General features: G+C 47.7%; 1 protein-coding gene across 4 annotated transcripts in view; it reads left to right on the forward strand.

Moving 5' to 3' along the window:
* UBE3C (ubiquitin protein ligase E3C) overlaps positions 1-13,937 on the forward strand; it is a 118,062-nt gene extending 104,125 nt beyond the window's left edge. For all 4 annotated transcript variants that reach the window (XM_082398823.1, XM_082398824.1, XM_082398825.1 and 1 more), the window contains 2 exons: positions 2,919-3,049; positions 12,423-13,937. In XM_082398823.1, the coding sequence (XP_082254949.1) occupies positions 2,919-3,049; positions 12,423-12,593 (302 nt within the window). In that variant the 3' untranslated portion in view covers positions 12,594-13,937. The remainder of the gene's footprint in view (positions 1-2,918; positions 3,050-12,422) is intronic.
* The last annotated feature ends 4,249 nt before the right edge of the window (positions 13,938-18,186 follow it).

Genomic DNA, 18,186 nt, shown 5'->3' on the forward strand with positions numbered 1-18,186 from the left:
AAAGAAGACAATACTAAGTGTTAGTATGTGAAGAAATTTGAACCCTCTTGACTGGTGGCAGTGTTAAATGGTAGAACCTCTTTGGAAAAGTTTACAGTTATATGAAAAGTTAATTGTAGAACAACTGGATTTTTGCAAAAGAATGAGGCTGTACTCCCACCTCACACCGTATGCAAAAATTAACTCAAAATGGATCAAGAACTTTAATGTAATACCTAAAACCATAAAACTCTTAGGAGAACACAGGGAAAAATCTTCATGACCTTGGATTTGGCAGTGGGTTCTTAGATATGACACCAAAAGCAGGAGCAACAAAAAAAAGTAAATAAATTGGACTTCGTCAAAATTACAAACTTTGTGCATCAGAGAACATTATTAAGAAAGTGAAAAGACAGCCTTCAGAATGGGAGAAGATATTTGGAAATCATATATCTGATGAGGGTCTGGTATCCAGAATGTGTAAAGAACCCTTACAACTCAACAAGAAGACAAGCCAGTTCAACGACGGGCAGAGTGCTTGAATAGACATTTTGCCAAAGAAGATATTACAAATAGCCCGTATGCTCAAAAAGATGTTCAGCATCACTAACCACTATGGAAATGTAAACCAAAACCAGAGGGAGATATATTCACATCTATTAGGACGGCTGTTATTACACACACACACACACACACACACACAGAAAATAACAAGTGTTGGCAAGGATGTGGAGAAATTGGAACCCTCATTCATTGCTGGTGGGAATGTAAAGTAGCCAACATGGAAAATGGTTTGGTGGTTCCCCAAAAAGCTCAACATAGAATTACTATATAATCCAGCAATTCAGGACTTCCGTGGTGGTCCCGTGGTTAAGAATCCGCCTTCCAATGCAGGAGACGTGGGTTCAATCCGTGGTCGGGGAACTAAGATCCCACATGCCTCACACCACAGCTAGGGAGTCTGCGTGCCGCAGCTACTAAGCCCACACACTCTAGAGCCCGTGCGCCACACCAAAAGATCCCATGTGTCGCAGTGAAGATCCCACGTGCCGCAACTAAGACCCGACGCAGCCAAACAAATAAATAAATATTAAAAAAATAATAATCCAGCAATTCTACGCCTAGGTCTATATCCAAAGGGATTGGAGGCAAGGACTGAAACACCTGTGTTCATGCAGCATTGTTCACAGGAGCCAAAAGGTGGAAACAACCCCAGTGTCCACCTACAGATGATGGATAAACAAATGTGTTGTAGACATACAATGGGAATATTATTCAGTCTTAAAAAAGGAATGACGTTCAAATGCACGCTACAACATGGATGAATCTTGAAAACATTACGCTAAGTGAAATAAGCCAGACACAAAAGGACAGATGCTGTATGATTCAACTTCTATGAAATACCTGGAAGAGGCAAATTCCTAGTCACTGAAAGTAGATGTGAGGTTACCAGGGGCTGGGGAGGGGGCACAGGAAGTTACTGCCTAGTGGTTATAGGAGTGTCTGCTTGGGGTGATGGAAACGTTTGGGTTGGAAACAGCAGCGATGGTTGCACAACGATGTGAATGTAATTAACACCCTTGGATTATACACCTGAAAATGGTTTAAATGGTGAATTTCATGTTACATATTTTACGACAATTGTAAAAAGAAACCTATCCAGACTCCTCTGTTCTGTTGAGTGCTGTTTCCCAACCTTTTCTCCAAGGTAAATTTTGAAAAGGTTTTGGAAATGGATCGTAGTGAAAGTTGCACAGCACCGTGAGTGCAATTTCGTTTAGTGAAACATCTTTAAAAGCACCCTGAGAGACAGACCAGATCATGGTTGTCTATGGGGTGGACATGGGGGTTTTTGAGGAAATGGATATGTTTTAAAACTGGATTGTGGTGATGGTTTCAGAACTATACATTTACTAAAGTAAATTACGTATATCCATGTGTGTATATTTATATGTATATAAATGTGTGCATGTGTCTCCCCTTTCTGTAATTAATTTGTATTGCTCTAAATTTGAACTCTAAAGGCAGATAATACCTAAGGTCACATTGTCCTCACTATCAAGTCTTCTGTTGAAAAGAATGAAATCAATCCAAGCTTTCCTTTGCCAAGAAGTGGTCTTGGCTTCTTTGCGTTATCCTGTCTGCACTGAAAGCGTATGCCTTTAATGATCCTAGCTATTCCTATTCTAGTAAATAGGTTTAAAATATTACCATATTCATTTTGGTGCCAATTAATGCACTTAAGATATTTTATTGATGATACTTCTGTAGTATATTAACAATGAGGGAACAACATATAGCAATTATTTCAGTTTTAGGAAGCACTTAACTAGATTAAAAGCTGTAGGTAGCAGATATCCCACTTCAGAACAGTGGTCTAATTGAGTGCTGGGGTTGGTTGGTAACCATGGTCTCTACCTTGTTGTCGGAAGGATGGGTGATAAAACAAATTTAGATACTAAGATGTGTTGGCAAAGTAACTAGCTCTATTAAAAATAAAAATCCCAATGTTTCTGCTATCTCTAGATGTGTGACAATCATGTAAATCCTTTGTTATTTAGGGTTTGCTACTCAACAGAGGCTGATTTTTAACCCCTAGCAGAGTTCTTAAAACTCAGACCCCTTTGCGGCATCTTTTGCTGCCAGGGTTCATCTTGTAGCTGCAGGGTGTTTGTTCCTCCTTCTGGCCTTTGGTACTTTACCTTCTGAAGCTTCTCCCCTTGCTGTGTACTTGCCCATCATCTACCAGGACAGAATAAAGGTGTTTCTCTAGAGTTAGCTTTCAGCCATGAGCTGAGAGAAGAAAAGACTGTTCATCACTGGACAGGCACGACGAAAAGGAATCACTCTTATAAGTTTGTTCCTCTGGTGCCTTTAGGAGAATCTTGCTTCTGCAGTTACCTCGTTTTTAATAAAAACGTCTGTTCCTTTTGTCATAGGAGGCTATTCTGCTGACCACCCCGTAATCAGAGTCTTCTGGAGAGTTGTGGAAGGGTTCACGGATGAGGAAAAGCGCAAACTGCTCAAGTTTGTGACAAGCTGCTCCCGCCCCCCTCTCTTGGGGTTTAAGGTACACAAGCTCGCCACAGCTGGCTTTAAACACCAACTTGTACCTAAGAAAGCCAGCAGGGTAGCAGATGGGGCTGAATGAAGTAGTGCGTACGCATTGTTTTCAGAGAATAGTATTGACAGTGTGTCAAAACACCTGGTTTATTATTTTGGTACTATGTTTTTAGCCTCATTAACTGCGTATTTCAGCTCCATCACTAAAGGATTGGTTATTATCTGTGTATCCTGGTGCTGGTTTCATCTGGGGTTTTTTTCCCTGCGTTCGCAGTGTCGACCTCTTGCTGTGAGGGTTGTCACTGTGCTGGGGGTTAAAAGCGAGGAGCTGCTGCAGCCGGGCGGGCGCACTGTGCCGTGCGTGAATGATCAGTGTCACGCGTCTGTGCGGCTCAGGCTGGTTTCACTTTTGAACTGAAGAAAACACAGGCTACGAATGTTGATGTCGGGTGTTTGGGAAGAATGATGCATGAGCAGTAGTATATTTTTTCCTAGTTGCTCACTGTTACTTATTTCATGTTACCTGGCCTTACTGTGTCGTTTCTGGTAATTCATGTTGATCTCATATAAACTGGCTTAATATTCTTAGCAATTAAAATTGGTCATGGGGGGCTTCCCTGGTAGCGCAGTGGTTAAGAATCCGCCTGCCAGTGCAGGGGACACGGGTTCGAGCCCTGGTCCGGGAAGATCCCACATGCCGTGGAGCAACTAAGCCTGTGAGCCACAACTACTGAGCCTGTGCTCTACAGCCCGCGAGCCACAACTACTGAGCCCGCGTGCCACAACTACTGAAGCCCGGGCACCTAGAGCCCGTGCTCTGCAACAAGAGAAACCACCGCAATGAGAAGCCCGTGCACCGCAGCGAAGAGTAGCCCCTGCTCGCCGCAACTAGAGAAAGCCCGCATGCAGCAACAAAGACCCAACGCAGCCAAAAATAATAAATAAATAAATTTATAAAAAAGATAAAATAAAATTGGTCATGGGACAGTTTATGTTTTCCTTATTCATAGTAAAAGAAATAAAGCTATATTTAATAGTTTAAAGAGGCACACAATGGTATATATAACATAAAATAATATCAAGTTAGGTAAGCATTGTATATCGCGTCTGCTTGTGAAACCTACTGGATTGGCATTCACTTTCCAATAACCTTGCATTGGACACTGAGTTATGTATCGGTTGTTCTTTTCTTCAACTTTTTACTTTGAAATTAGTTAAAATGTATAGAAAAGTTGCAAGAATTGAACAAAGAACTTATTAACCCACTTTGACCCATTGTTAACATTTTGCCACATTTGTTTTATCATTCTCTCTATATACGTATATTTCTTTTCTGAATCATTTGGGAGTAAAAGCTGAAGACGTCATGTTTCTTACACATTTTTCCGACCACCTCAGTACCCTCTTACACAGCCACAGTTAAGTGATCAAAAGTAGGGAACGTGCAGTGATGTCCTGAGCTTGTCTGAGCCTCTGCTTCACAGAGTGTGGTCCTGAGACCAGCAGCTTCAGCACCACCTGGGACCTTGTCGGAGCTAAAACATTCTCAGGCCTCGCCCAGACCCCCTGAATCCACTCAAGGAGGGGGCTCAGCCCTCCTGTTTGTACCTGCCCCTCGGTGTCCAGAGCACCTGCAGTGGCCCCGCCGTCCCGCAGTGTCCTCCATGGACTTCGGCTTCCCTGGTCTGCAGTCCAAGCCGAGGCTGCACGCTGTGTTTACTGGCCGGTTTCCTCCAGTCTTTGTTTAGCATTTTCAGCGGGTACTGGCACGTTACCCGAGAATATCCCTCAGTACAGTGGAGCACTTCCACTCCTGGGAACGAGCGGACTCACGTGTGTTCACACAGTTCTCACGGGATCGCTCAGAGCAATATGACTGATAATGACCAAAAACTGAAACAGTCCAAATGCCCATAAACTGGTCATGGATAAACAGAATGTAGTCTCTCCGGGCAACGGGATACATTCAGAAATTAAAAAGAATGGATTGCTGATACGGACTACCACGTGTGTGAGCATTGAAAACATTGTGCTGAGTGAAAGGACTCAGACAATAGACTACAGACTGTGTGATTCCTTTTACATGAAATGGCTTTAAATGGGTGGAAATGGGGAACTTTGGGGGGAAATGGCAACATTCTGGAGTTGGATTTATTTCTTTTTATATATAAATTTATTTTATTTATTTATTTTTGGCTGTGTTGGGTCTTCGTTGCTGCGCGCGGGCTTTCTCTAGTTGCGGCGAGCGGGGGCTACTCTTCGTTGCGGTGCGCAGGCTTCTCACTGTGGTGGTTTCTCTTGTTGCAGAGCACGGGCTCTAGACGCGCGGGCTTCAGTAGTTGTGGTGCCTGGGCTTCAGTAGTTGTGGCTCACGGGCTGTAGAGCGCAGGCTCAGTAGTTGTGGTGTACGGGCTTAGTTGCTTCGCGGCATGTGGGATCTTCCCGGACCAGGGATTGAACCCGTGTCCCCTGCATTGGCAGGAGGATTCTTAACCACTGCACCACCAGGGAAGCCCTGAAGTTGGATTTAAATTGTACATTTAAATGGGCAAATATTACAGTATGTAAATTACACCTCAGTTAAGGTGTTTTTTTTAATTGACATCAGTAGCTTAATACAGCATCCCCAAAAGTGCCATCAGAGCTAGAGCAGTAAAGTAGAGAAATGGGGAAAGGGGTGTGGCATAAGTGCAGTGATTCTGTTTTTCGTAGGAGGTGAATCACTGACTATTTCAGGGGCAATGAATAATAAAGACATGAATATAAACAATTATTGAATAATATTATTCAGTGATCTAGCAGAACTAAAATCCCTTCTCTATCTTCCAAATTCTCAGAGGGAGAAATAAACATGCAAAACAAGGCAACCAAACCAACTCTATTTACCAGATAATAGAAAACAAAGTTAATGTGGACGATCATAAAACAGAAAACAGAGAAATGAGAGCAAGCTGAGCTGCCACAACAGTGAACGTGCGTAGAGTAAACGCATTTATTAGAAGAAAGACACTCAGACTGAGTCAGAAAAAAACTGTGTGCAAGTGACACACCTAAACAAAGTGACTCAGGAAGATTTAGTGATGCTTCTAGCTTGGTATATAATCCCCCCTCCTCCCAAAAGAAATAGATGGATCTACTTCGTGGGTTTAAGCCCTGGCCTGCAGAACCAGATATGAAAATTGGCCTCTGTGACTCTAATGAAAATTGGGCAACAACGTGAAAGAAACATGTCTCTGCGTTTTGGTTCCTCTTGGGCTTGTAGCGAAGTCTTTAAATCTGGCCGTGTAGGATCTAAAGAGCAGGAAGAAGGCAGATGAGAAGTGCCAGCGGCACAAATACATGGAGCTAATATAGGAGGTTTCCCATCGGAACAGTTAGTGTTGTCTCTCTAAACAGTCATATGAATTAAATTCTTATATATGAAGATTTTAACATGATTAGGTAATTTTGTCAGTAACATTTATTTTGAGAGACAAAGCTTACAGTATCTTCCAGTTTCAAAACCACACCAAACCTAGAAGTAAGAAAACTAAGCATCTAGTTTCAAGAAGGGAAGTTTGGAGGGACCTACTCCATCAAAAAGCTGGGTGGAAGACCTAGAGATTTCTGCCAGCTCCTGGTTAATTAGTTAAAGCCCGTGGTTTTTGCTTCAGTAAAAATTAGGAGTCTTGCTGGAAGGTTCTAGACTTTCTGGCAGCCAGTGGAAGAGCCAGTAGGAGTATTACAGGTTTGGAGGACAGGAAAAGTTGAGGGACTTACATTAACTTTCAAAATCCCAAGTAGAGTTATAGTGAAAGTTCTCTGGTCCTGTGTTGATGATCCCATATAATCATAATTGAGTTACCATTATACCATGAAAAATAACTTTCTGGAAGCCATGAGACAGTCTTCCTGTTTCACATTTTTTTCAATGATCTGAAACATTTTAAATGCGAAACTTATTTAAGAGTTTTCAAATGCTTTTGTGGTTGTCATTAGACTCCAGATTTGGGGAAATCACCGTAATGTTTATGCTTTCCGGTTAGCTCAGTGTGTGTGCTGAAAGGGCTGACAGAATTCAGATTTGAAAGAAGAGAATGGCTTTTAGTTGAAGTACTATCAGTAGCAGTGGCAGGCATGCATAATTTCAACGTTATGAAACTCCTTATTGCCAGATTATTGGCGAAGAGTAGCATCTGCTAAAGCTAATTGAAGTTTAATATGTTTAATGAATGTGATTGTTACAGACCAAAAAAATCATTAAAGTGCTGTAGAAAATTGTTAAGTTGCCATCAGGCCACATAATAAATTGATGATTTTTCTCACTCTGAATTAATGCAAATTCCCGTTGTACTCTGTTTAGTTATGCACAAAATGGTACCCTTGACTCAGATTTCAACAAAGAACTTCATTTTTTTTAAACTTTTGAGACCCCAAATAGGAAATTCAATTTAGCATTATGATAGAAACAGTAAAATGTGGCATTTAACTGCAAAATATATTTCAAACTTTGCATTTACCAATCATTTATCCATTTACCCAGTACTCACTGACCCTGCCTTCAGAGGCCCTTTTCTGTTTCAAAACTGTGATGTTTTTATTTTAGTATATTCAAGCATTTGAGAAAATTGTTGCCCTCAGTGTACTCAGAATGCTAAATAATAAATGTAATAAATGTTATTTCTGTTTCTCTTTTGGTTCCGTTTCTAACATTTTTATGAGACATTTAAAGTGGCACACAGGGGCTTCCCTGGTGGCGCAGTGGTTAAGAATCCACCTGCCAATGCAGGGGACACGGGTTCAAGGCCTGGTCCGGGAAGATCCCACGTGCCGCGGAGCAACTAAGCCCGTGCGCCACAACTACTGAGCCTGTGCTCTAGAGCCTGCGAGCCACAACTACTGAGCCCACGTACCACAACTACTGAAGCCCGCACGCCTAGAGCCCACGCTCTGCGACAAGAGAAGCCACCGACCGCAATGAGAAGCCCTCGCACCGCAACGAAGAGTAGCCCCCGCTCGCGGCAACTAGAGAAAGCCTGTGTGCAGCAACAAAGACCCAACGCAGCCAAAAATAAATTAAATTAATAAATTTATTAAAAAATAAAAATAAAGTGGCACATAAACTATAATTGGGGTAAAGACAGTGGGTTTTAGCACATATTAACATGCCATATAGTTTTTGTTTCTTTGGTTTTTTTTGCCTGCATTGGGTCTTTGTTGCTGTGCATGGGCTTTCTCTAGTTGCGGCGAGCGAGGGCTGCTCTTTGTTGCGGTGCGCGGGCTTCTCATTGCAGTGGCTTCTCTTGTTGCGGAGCACGAGCTCTAGGCACGCGGGCTTCAGTAGATGTGGCACGTGGGCTTCAGTATTTGTGACATGCAGTCTCCGTAGTTGTGGCTCACGGGCCTAGTTGCTCCGCGGCATGTGGGGTCTTCCCGGACCAGGGCTTGAACCCGTGTACCCTGCATTGGCAGGCGGATCCTTAACCATTGTGCCACCAGGGAAGCCCCGACAGGGATTGTGTAAATGAAGTTTTTATTTGCCAGTAGAGAACCGCGTAAAGACTGATGATAAGAAACGTGTAAGTCTCTGGAGTCAGCAATTCGTGGCCGTGCTCTCACTGCTCGGTTTTGCCCATGTCATAAAGTATGTGCTAAATTCAACGTGTAGATGAAACAAAACCCAGTTGAAATGCAGTTTCGGCCCTTCAGGCACCTGTCGTGGGCTGACGTGACACGTGCTCAGGGTCCCAGTCAGGGCAGGAGCTGCACTCCTGTTTTGTTCTTTTTTTTCCTTGCAACAAAATTAATGTTTTCATTATAGAAAATTGGAAGTTGTGGTTAAGTATAAGGAAGAAAAAAAATACCTATAATTGCTCCCATTCTAACCATTATCGTGTTTTTACGTGAATGTGTGTTTGTATCTATATATATATATATGGGCATGTGTTTATGCAGATAGACATGATTTTAAAATATAACTTAAGCTGTATCGTGTTCAGTTTTACAGGCTGCTTTCTTCACTCAGCATTACATCAGGATCATTTTTCCACATATTAAATAGTCTTTGAAATATTTTTAATAAACTTCATAATGTCACATCATGTGAGTCTACCACAATTGATGTACTGTTTTTTTTTTATTAGTTGTTTACAACTGTTCCTTCCTAATAGTGCCGTCAGCATCCTTGTACCTAAATCGTCTGCATCTCTGATTATTAGGATCCACTCCTAGAAGTAGAGGCCATGGTGAATGAAGGATGTGAATGTGTGTGAGTTCCTGCTGCTTCCTGCCAGGCTGTCCCCACAAAGTTATCAGGTTACACCCACAAGAGGAGGATTTGGAGCCAGTGTCCGCAGAGACCACTGAATAGACTTGCCTCTGCGGTGGCATTTGAAGCGTTTTCGCTCCTGTCGCAGCTCTAGGGAGGGAGCATGCTAGTGTAAAGGGCGCCGACCAGAGGTCCACCGTCCTTGTTCTCACTACTCGCCAGGCACCTGAGCTGGGCTGCCATTTTGCTTTTCTGTCGCCGTTTTCTGCATACGTTTGGCAAGGAAGTTTAACTAGCCAGGCTTCTGAAACCCCGCAGTAGTGGAAAGGCAAGAGCACGCAGGCCCGAGAGCTAGCAGGCTGAGGCTGTCTGGGTAGACAGTCCCCACTTTATTGTGCTCCTGCTGGAAGGGATCGTATACATCACATCTTGTATCTAATGACATTCACGTGTCACAGAGAGAGTCACTGGTTATCTGTAACCATCAGAGGACCTGGCGTGTTCCGCCTGGAACAGTGTCTAGGAGTTCAGCCTGCAGATGCTTTTGCCCAGTGTAAAACGACTGGAGGACATGGTTACTTATTGCATCATTGTTTGGAAAAAGTGGAACCGACCTAAGTGTCCATTTACAAAGAGCGCTGCAGGTGCCTGCTGGGACCCGTGCAGCTACAGAGAAGCAGTGGGGAGACCGGCTTGGTGCGGGAAGGCCACAGAGACGCGTTATCAGATGGAAAACCGTCCAGGTGCAGACAGCGTCTATAACGCGCTAGCGCGTTATGCTTGTTAGGTGGAGGAGGGAGAAAACACTCTCTCGTCTCTGCATCAGGTCTCTGTGGAAGGTCCTCAAGACACCCACAGCGTTGCTGCTCACGGGGTGGGAACTGGGCAGCTGGGGGAGTTTTTACGCTGTAGCTTAGAAAAATAGCCACAACGTCATTATTATGTCTAGAAAATGACTGCGAATGCCCGACGGCATCGGTGCGGCTGCTGCGGGCAAGCCGCAGTCCAGGCGCTGCGTCTGCCTGGGGCGTCTCTCTAGTCCTTCCTGGCCTGCAGGCCCCGCCCTCCCCGACTGTGCCTGTGGTCCGGTCAGTGGGGGAGCTGGGTTGCTTCTCTGCGTGTCCTGTAAACTGGTCGCTAGAGGTTTCAGCAGATTCTAGATGTGAATGTTTCCTCTGGCAGCAACACTGCCCGGACGCCGTCGTGATGCCCACATCCTCTGGCTGCAGCGTCGGACCCAGTGGTCGTGAGTCACCTCTGCAGCGCGGCTCCGGCTGTTTCCAGCATCCGGGCGTCTGCGGGGCTGAGCAGTCACTGTGCTCGGTCACCGCCTAGATCCATCCCTCACTGTGGTTAAAGACAGCCGTCTTCCAGCTGTATCATTTCTTCCTTTCTTAGCTGATTTTTCTCTGAAGGAAAACTTTACTTTTTCTCATCAACTCTTTGGTTACCCTGAGGACTGTTTGTACAGCCAAGATACAATAATCAAGTAAATCTTGATTATTCCTCATTTACAAGTTATCAGAACATTGAGGGGGATAACTGGCATCTTCTAAAGTACATTTTGGTTCCTTTATTATCATTATGAACTTTTAACGTTTGATGTGTTTCAATCCATTGCAGTCACTCTTTGATATTCAGTATCCCATACATGGGTGGGCGAGGGCCTTCATGTGGGCTCCGGAGTCCCAGGTAGCTTTGGGTTGCTTTCTTGCTTTTTGGTATGACAAGATAGTAACACTTGTCACGTACATTTCCTGGCCCACGTCTGGAATCAGATGTTTTCCCAAGAAGCCCTGTTTCCTTTCTTCGAGAATAGGTTGGTAGAGACCAAAACCCAGGCACTTGATCTGTTCATTGTCACAGGTGGTCGTTGTGTCCAGGCCTTTTCAGTGGACAGAGCTAGGAAATGGGCGTTCTTTTGTCCCCAAGAGGAAAATTCATCACAAGTTCAAACTGCTATTTCAAATTGAAATTTAGGCATATAAGGTTTTTATTTCTTTGATTTTTATGTTGGGGTCTCTCTTTACCTATGATGATCTTGGCTCCTGTTAGTTCATTTGCTTCCTCTGATAAGTTCTAGGGTCCTACTATAAGTTATAGTTCTATCTAATACTTATATAATGGTGGGACTTCCCGGCTGGCGCAGTGGTTAAAAATCCGCCTGCCAGTGCAGGGGACACGGGTTCGAGCCCTGGTCCGGGAAGATCCCACATGCCTCGGAGCAGCTAAGCCCGTGCACCACAACTACTGAGCCTGCACTCTAGAGCCTGCGAGCCACAACTACTGGAGCCACATGCCACAACTACTGAAGCCTGCGCACCTAGAGCCCGTGCTCTGCACCAAGAGAAGCCACCGCAATGAGAAACCCGCGCACCGCAATGAAGAGTAGCCCCCGCTCGCTGCAACTAGAGAAAGCCCGCATGCAGCAACGAAGACCCAACGCAGCCAAAAAATTAATTAAAAATTAATAGCAGCCATAAAAAAATACTTAATAGTTATACATCATACTACAGTGGTTTTAGAACAATACAAATAATTTACTGTGACATTTCTGAAAGCCGTTGAAGATCTCTTTGCAATTCTAAAACACTGGAAATATTCCTCTCTGTGTGATTAAGCCACCAATAAATAGGTTTATTTGTTTCATTTTGCTTTCGATGTTTAGAGATTGCCTTTTTCTCTCCTTGATTGAAATTGTTTTACGCTTCCTGTTGCTGCTTCCACGTGACTCCTGAGCCTGACCCACAGTGTGGTTCGTTTGGAGAAGACGGGCTTCTGCCTTTCCTGTAGTTTGGCATAAGCAGAGGTTTATATATTCAGCTCTTTACCCTTGTACCTTTTTGAATTTTAAACACATTTTTAAAAGACTAAAAAATGAAAGCTTTAGAGGCCCTGTTCACTGACAAGGCTGTGTCTCCCATGAATTAATGCTATTCTTTATCCCTTTTTATGTGTGGAGCCCAGGGTACAGTATTTGGTAGAAATTCAGAGCTGAGTCTTGAGCACAGTGAAAGGGCGAGTGTCCTTTTGGGGAAAGGTGACTGGGGGCGGCAGCTTTTGTGTGTGAGTCTGAAAAGCTCATTTCAGGCCGTGCTTGTTAACGGTCTCCTGCGCACCCGCTGTCTTCCAGGAGCTGTACCCCGCGTTCTGCATTCACAACGGGGGCTCCGACCTGGAGCGGCTGCCCACGGCCAGCACCTGCATGAACCTGCTGAAGCTCCCCGAGTTCCAGGACGAGGCACTGCTGCGAAGCAAGCTGCTCTACGCCATCGAGTGCGCCGCGGGCTTCGAGCTGAGCTGAGCCGGCACGGCCGCGGCCCACCCTCGACGGCAAAGGCCAGGGTCTCCACGCGGCACCTCAGGCCAGCAGGGTGCCCAGGCTGGACCCTTGGCTCTCCTGGGTCCCTCCCCCGCCACCCCTCTTCCTGCATTTTTAAATGATTTATTAAGTTGTGCTCTCATATTTAGATGGGCGTTGCTTTTCAAATAACTTAAAATAACAAATGTTATGTGCCACGTGGCTAACTTAGTAATTTTGCCAAGAAGAGCACGGTTGTAAGACTGGTGGCAACTCAGTGAAATTAACCAAAGATGAAGCTTTGGCTTTGCTGGTGGAGCCGAGCGCGGCCCGAGCCACGCGGCCCGGGCTCCTGGGAGAGGCGCTGCTTGTGGCTCGGCCCAGCTCTGGGTCTGCAGAGAGACGGGCCTGAGGGCGGAGGGGCTCGCTCTCGCTCTCGGGGCCACTGCTTCTCGTGTGGTTGAATTGTTTACAAGCCTAATTGGTAAAACTAAAGGCTTTTTTTTTTTCCCCCTGCTGCCTTTTCCCACAGTGGTTAGGTTTGGAAAGTAGATAACAGTGGTAATATTTTATTTGTGTTTTTTAAGCCATTTCCCCAAAATGGGACTAGCATGCTTGTTTCCGGCCTGCCACTGACCTGCATCTTGATGGTTTAGACGTTACTGTGTGAGGGTGTGTATGAGGCGGGCACTTCCTTCTTTTTCCATTTCTGTCTCCACCTTGTGCCTGGAGAGCTTTCAGGGGAGGGGGTCTCGGTCCAGTCCCTGCGGCGTGTGTGACTCACGATGGCTCGGGGAGAGGAGACCCTGCAGCGCCGTCTCAAGTCACTTGAACCAAAGTGGCCCTGCGCCTTTGCACTGCGGCCCGGGCTCCGCGGGCCGGTCCTCCCGGATGTGCGGGCACGCCGCGCTCCCGCCCCCTCTGCCCCCCGTCGGTGCTGCTGTGTAGGAGGGGCGGGCGGCCCAGGCGCCCGGGGCCTGGGTGAGTCTCTCGGGATTCGGCACTTTATCAGGACCTGGGTGGTTTCAGTCTCCACAAGTCTCCAAAAGCGGAGAGCGTTTCAGAGCGTCACCTGTGAACACAGATGCTGGGGCCGCGGAGGACCCTGGACCGCGCGCGACTTCTCTCCCACGGCTGGTGTTTCGCTGCCACTGGAGCTCTGGGCTGTCGTGTTGAACTGGCCAGAATTAGCAATATACTTCTAAATGTGGGAGGACTGAATGACACTTTCGAGACCGTGACCGTTATCGAAACAAAATGTATAATTTCTTAATTTGAAGAATAAATTAAGTGTTTAAATGCTCTTTGTAGTCTTGATATACAGAAATAAAATAATTAGGGTTTGTCCTTGGTTTTATTTTTATTTTAGGTCATTTTGTGTTGGATGTTCTATATCTTCTTTACTTATTAGTTGATTTGTATATTTCATTATCAGTATTTTGGAAATGGAATATCTGGGACTGAAGAGAAATGGGCAGTTAACACTTACTTGGGTTTTTTTCCTCAGCTATTCTGAGCATATTTATTTGTATGTTCCAGTGGCTAAATATTTGCATTAAATTTTTTCCCAAGTCTGTGTTGGAGTCGTACCCCAAATCATTGTAATTAGTTCTGTTCTGCCCTAGTGAAACCACAGCTTCTGAACGTTAGTTTTATCAGGCTTGTTTAAATGTCATCAGTTCATACAGGGTACAGCCGCCTCTGCTTCAGAGAAGGTATGCTGGACAGTAACGCCTGCCGTCTGAGATGCGCTGAGCAAGGCTTCGAGAAGGTTGACCTGTAACAGCCCTTCCCGTACGTGCTCTCCGGGCCCTCCAGAAGTGACCCTCACCTCGCCAGGTCTCACTGGGTTTAGCATTACATTACTGAGAAAATTACACTTCAGGAAGATTCTCCTTTCTCCATTGTCTCGTTTGCTGTTTCCTGGTTCCGTTCTGCTCTCTGCTTGGTGCTGGTAGTTTTGTGCTCACACCATGGGAGAGGCTGCAGATACTTCTCACAGGCTGTGTCGGCGAATAGACTTCTGCCTGGTGTCCCGGGAAAGCTGATGAGGGCAGTGGTATCACACCGCGGTGCTCACGCTGCCCTGGTGCCACTCTGATACTGGCGATGTGTTGGTTCCGTGGCTCTTGGGGGCAGGGGCGGGTGTGCGTCTACGTGGCTCGGCTCTGGGTACCGCGGGGGCCCGGTGAGGCGGCCCCGGGCAGACCAGGCCTGCGGTCTGTCAGTCAGAGGCAGACAGTCGCGCTGATCACGGTGTGACCCGCACAGACCTGGGATGCTCGTGGGCTTGGAGCACAGGCCGGACTCTGCCGGGGGCAAGCTTCCTGAAGAGGGGAGTGCGGAGGTGGAAGTAATTTTAATATTTAAGAAAGAACGTAATTTGATATTTAAGAAAGGTAAACAGCTAGAGGTGCATAGTAATGCAAATAAAATAGAAATTTTATTTGAGCTAGCCTAAATGAGCTAGCCACACTAATATTTAGCTGATTTCCTACAGTCGCCTCTTGCAAATTCCTCTGCTCCCGGTCTGAAAGTGTTACGTACAATAGCGTAGTAATCTGTGCCCCAAATAACAGCAACGTCTGCACCACACAGGTCAGCAGATCTCCCCTGGGGTTTGTTTTAGGGGAATCACCCCCACTCCCCAAACAAAGGGTGAGTCGCTGAGCCCGACCTTGGCTTCCCAAGGCTTCTTTGTGGCACCACAGTGGTGGCCGGAGTGGACGACCGGAGGCCGGGTGACCAGCAGGTCCAGGTGGGAGGTTGGGCGAGAGCCGAGAGGATGGAGGCAAGGCCCGGGGGGGGCGCCTGTGGCCTCAGAGCATCCCGGACCACCCAGAGGTCTCTGCTTCCAGAAGACTCTGTGAGTTCTTAGCCTGAGTACTTCGTGCCTCAGCTTGCACATCTGTGAAATGGGGATAATCTAGATGCAGTTCTCCCCCATTAAGAAGAACTCACTTCAGTACCTGGTTTTGCTAACCAAAAGAAATCTGAAGAGGATTGGTGCTTTTACCCCCCCAAAAAAAAGGCGAAAAGGGAAAATCTCGTTCAGCTCAGCGTGTTTTGCAGCGAGCGTTACAGAGGCAGCGCCCATCCCAGCAGTGAGAGCGGCCCCGTCAAGCTCCTTCCCGGAACCGCACTCAGCATCTCAGCAGCAAGACGCTACAGCTGTGAACCGTGTCTGTGAGCACCTGTGCTTCATCTCGATTGACTTTGTGCGTCCACGAGCAGGACGAGTCCTCAGGTAACTGCTTCTTGGCCTCACGCCTTTTCGGCTCAGGAAGGGTTTCCTCGGATGCTCTTGTTTTCGGAGAGTTGTGGAACCTGTACTTTGGCTTCACAGGGATGTTACACCCGTTTGATGAGAGTTGTGAACAAGCTTTGGATGTCAACATATTATAAACCCAATAATAACCTTATTTTCAGTTAGGTGGTTTGATGTCACAGGTTGCAAATGTCACATTTTGACATTCGTGCCTTAATAATAACATTGTCGGGACTTCCCCGGCAGTCCAGTGGTTAAGAATCCGTCTTGCAGTGCAGGGGACACCGGTTTGATCCCTGGTGGGGAAACTAAGATCCCACATGCCGCGGAGCAACGAAGCCCACGCGCCACAACTACTGAGCCTGCACTCCGCAACTAGAGAGACGCCGGCATGCACACGACAATGAGGATCCCGCGTGCCGATCCTGCGTGCCGCGACTAAGACCCGAGGCAGCCAAAAAATAAACTAACAATTTTTAGAATAATCATAACATTGTTGCCCGTAGGCCACATCATTCCTTTTTCCTCTGCGGAGACGGGCAGAAAAGTCACCCTTCCGCGCTCTCCTCTCCCTTGCCCCACTCTGGCTGTGAAGGGTAGTTGTCCTGGTAGCTGTGCCTGGTGCTTGTCGGTGCGACTGCAGACGCGGCTCTGCGGCTGGGCTCCTCCTCCGTCGCCTGCTGCCGGGCCGTCGGCTTGTGTGTGTAGACTGACGACTTGCTGTGTCGTTCCCGAGGTGCCTTCTTCGCCTTTGAAACTTGGTGCGGTGAGGATCTGCCCACCTTCCCCTGCGCTGCAGTTCAGGGACCGGCGCCCACCCTGGCCTCCGGGTCCTGCCGAGCCTCCCCCAGAGGCCAGAGCCACAGGGGAGGACTTCGCTTGCGGAGGGCATGTGAGGTCGGGCGGGCGGTCCAAGCACGGCGCTCAGTGCAGGAGCTGGGCCTAGCTCAGGATGGCGGCATCAGGAGGGCACGCCAGCTGGGGACGTCCTACAGCAGCTTCGGCTCCGATCCAGCACGAGGTGCTGGCCAGTGCTGTCTGGCCGAGGAACCAGGAACCGGAGGGACCCGTGAGAGCCCGAGCCGGGGGAGGGCCTGTCTAAAGGCACTCACGTTGTGTGACATCATTAGCTGCCTCTGGCTGCTGGAACCTGGTGCCACAAACGGCGTGACTGAAACAGCACTTTTACCCTCTCGTGGCTCTGGAGGCCGTAGGTCTGAAATTGAGCGTCAGAGGCCCCGGGGTGGGGGGACACCGGCGCCCTGCCCCTCCCGGCTCCTGTGCTCCCAGCCCAGCCGTCCTGGACACGCCACTGCCTCTGTCGGCGTCCCACCTCCCTCTGTGTTTCTCCTATAAGGACGTTTGTCCACTGGCATCAGCCCCCCCGTAACCCAGAATGACCTCACCTCCAGGTCCTCAGCTAAGTTACATCTGCAGAGACCTTCTTTCAAGTAAAGTCAGTTCATGGTTCTAGGGACTGGGCCATGGACATAAGCGGGGGCGGGGGGGGGCGACCATCCCCCCACTACACGTGTTCTTCTAAGAGGCAGAGGCTACTACGCCGTCAGAAAACCGGAGCAGCGTGGAAGGTGGGCCCGCTCGTGGAAAGTTGGGGCCGCCTCATTCAGGCTCCGCCGTGGCCGCGTGGCCTGGAGCAGGTGTCTTGATGACCCTCTGTGAGATGAGGAGGCCACGCCACATCCATGTTTCCCAAACCTGCCTGAAGATGATCCTTTCCCTAGCGCTGGGGTCATAAGTCTGTGTCTTGAAAGCATCCCAGGCAACCCTTCCCGGGTAATTACAGGAAAACAATTAGATAACCTCCAAACCTCCAGTCAGAGGCAAAGAACTTGCCAGGCGGGGCCACACAGCATTCCAGCCCAGGGAACCGTTCCCTCTGCTGGGAAGTCCTGACCCTCTGCTGCGGGGGCAGAGCCTTGCCCCCAGCTGAAGGGTCTCGGCCCCTTGCAGGGTGCGCAGGGCCGGGCTCTACCTGCAGCCACCGCCCGCCGCAGGCACCCAGGCGCCTCTGCCCCTGGGACTCGCCTTCCAGAAGCTGAGTGCGGCCCACGGGCTTGTGGCTGCAGCAGGAACCGCCCTGCACCCACCATCCACCTCTGCACCCCACGCTGCACCCCTGCCAGCCCTCCTGAGGACACGGCAAAGGCTGACGACTCCTGGCCACTTTCTCGGCCACCTCCACGTCCCAAGCCATGACTTCGGGGTTGCCTGGATCTGCGGTGGCCTCCAAGTCTCTCCTACCCCTGACCTCACTAACCTTCGGTCTCTTCTCAGCTCAGAGCCAAAGGAAGCCCCTGGTCCCACGCC

The sequence above is a fragment of the Balaenoptera borealis genome (assembly GCF_965194805.1).
Source record: "Balaenoptera borealis genome assembly, chromosome: 7".
In the NCBI taxonomy this organism is placed as follows: domain Eukaryota; kingdom Metazoa; phylum Chordata; class Mammalia; order Artiodactyla; family Balaenopteridae; genus Balaenoptera; species Balaenoptera borealis.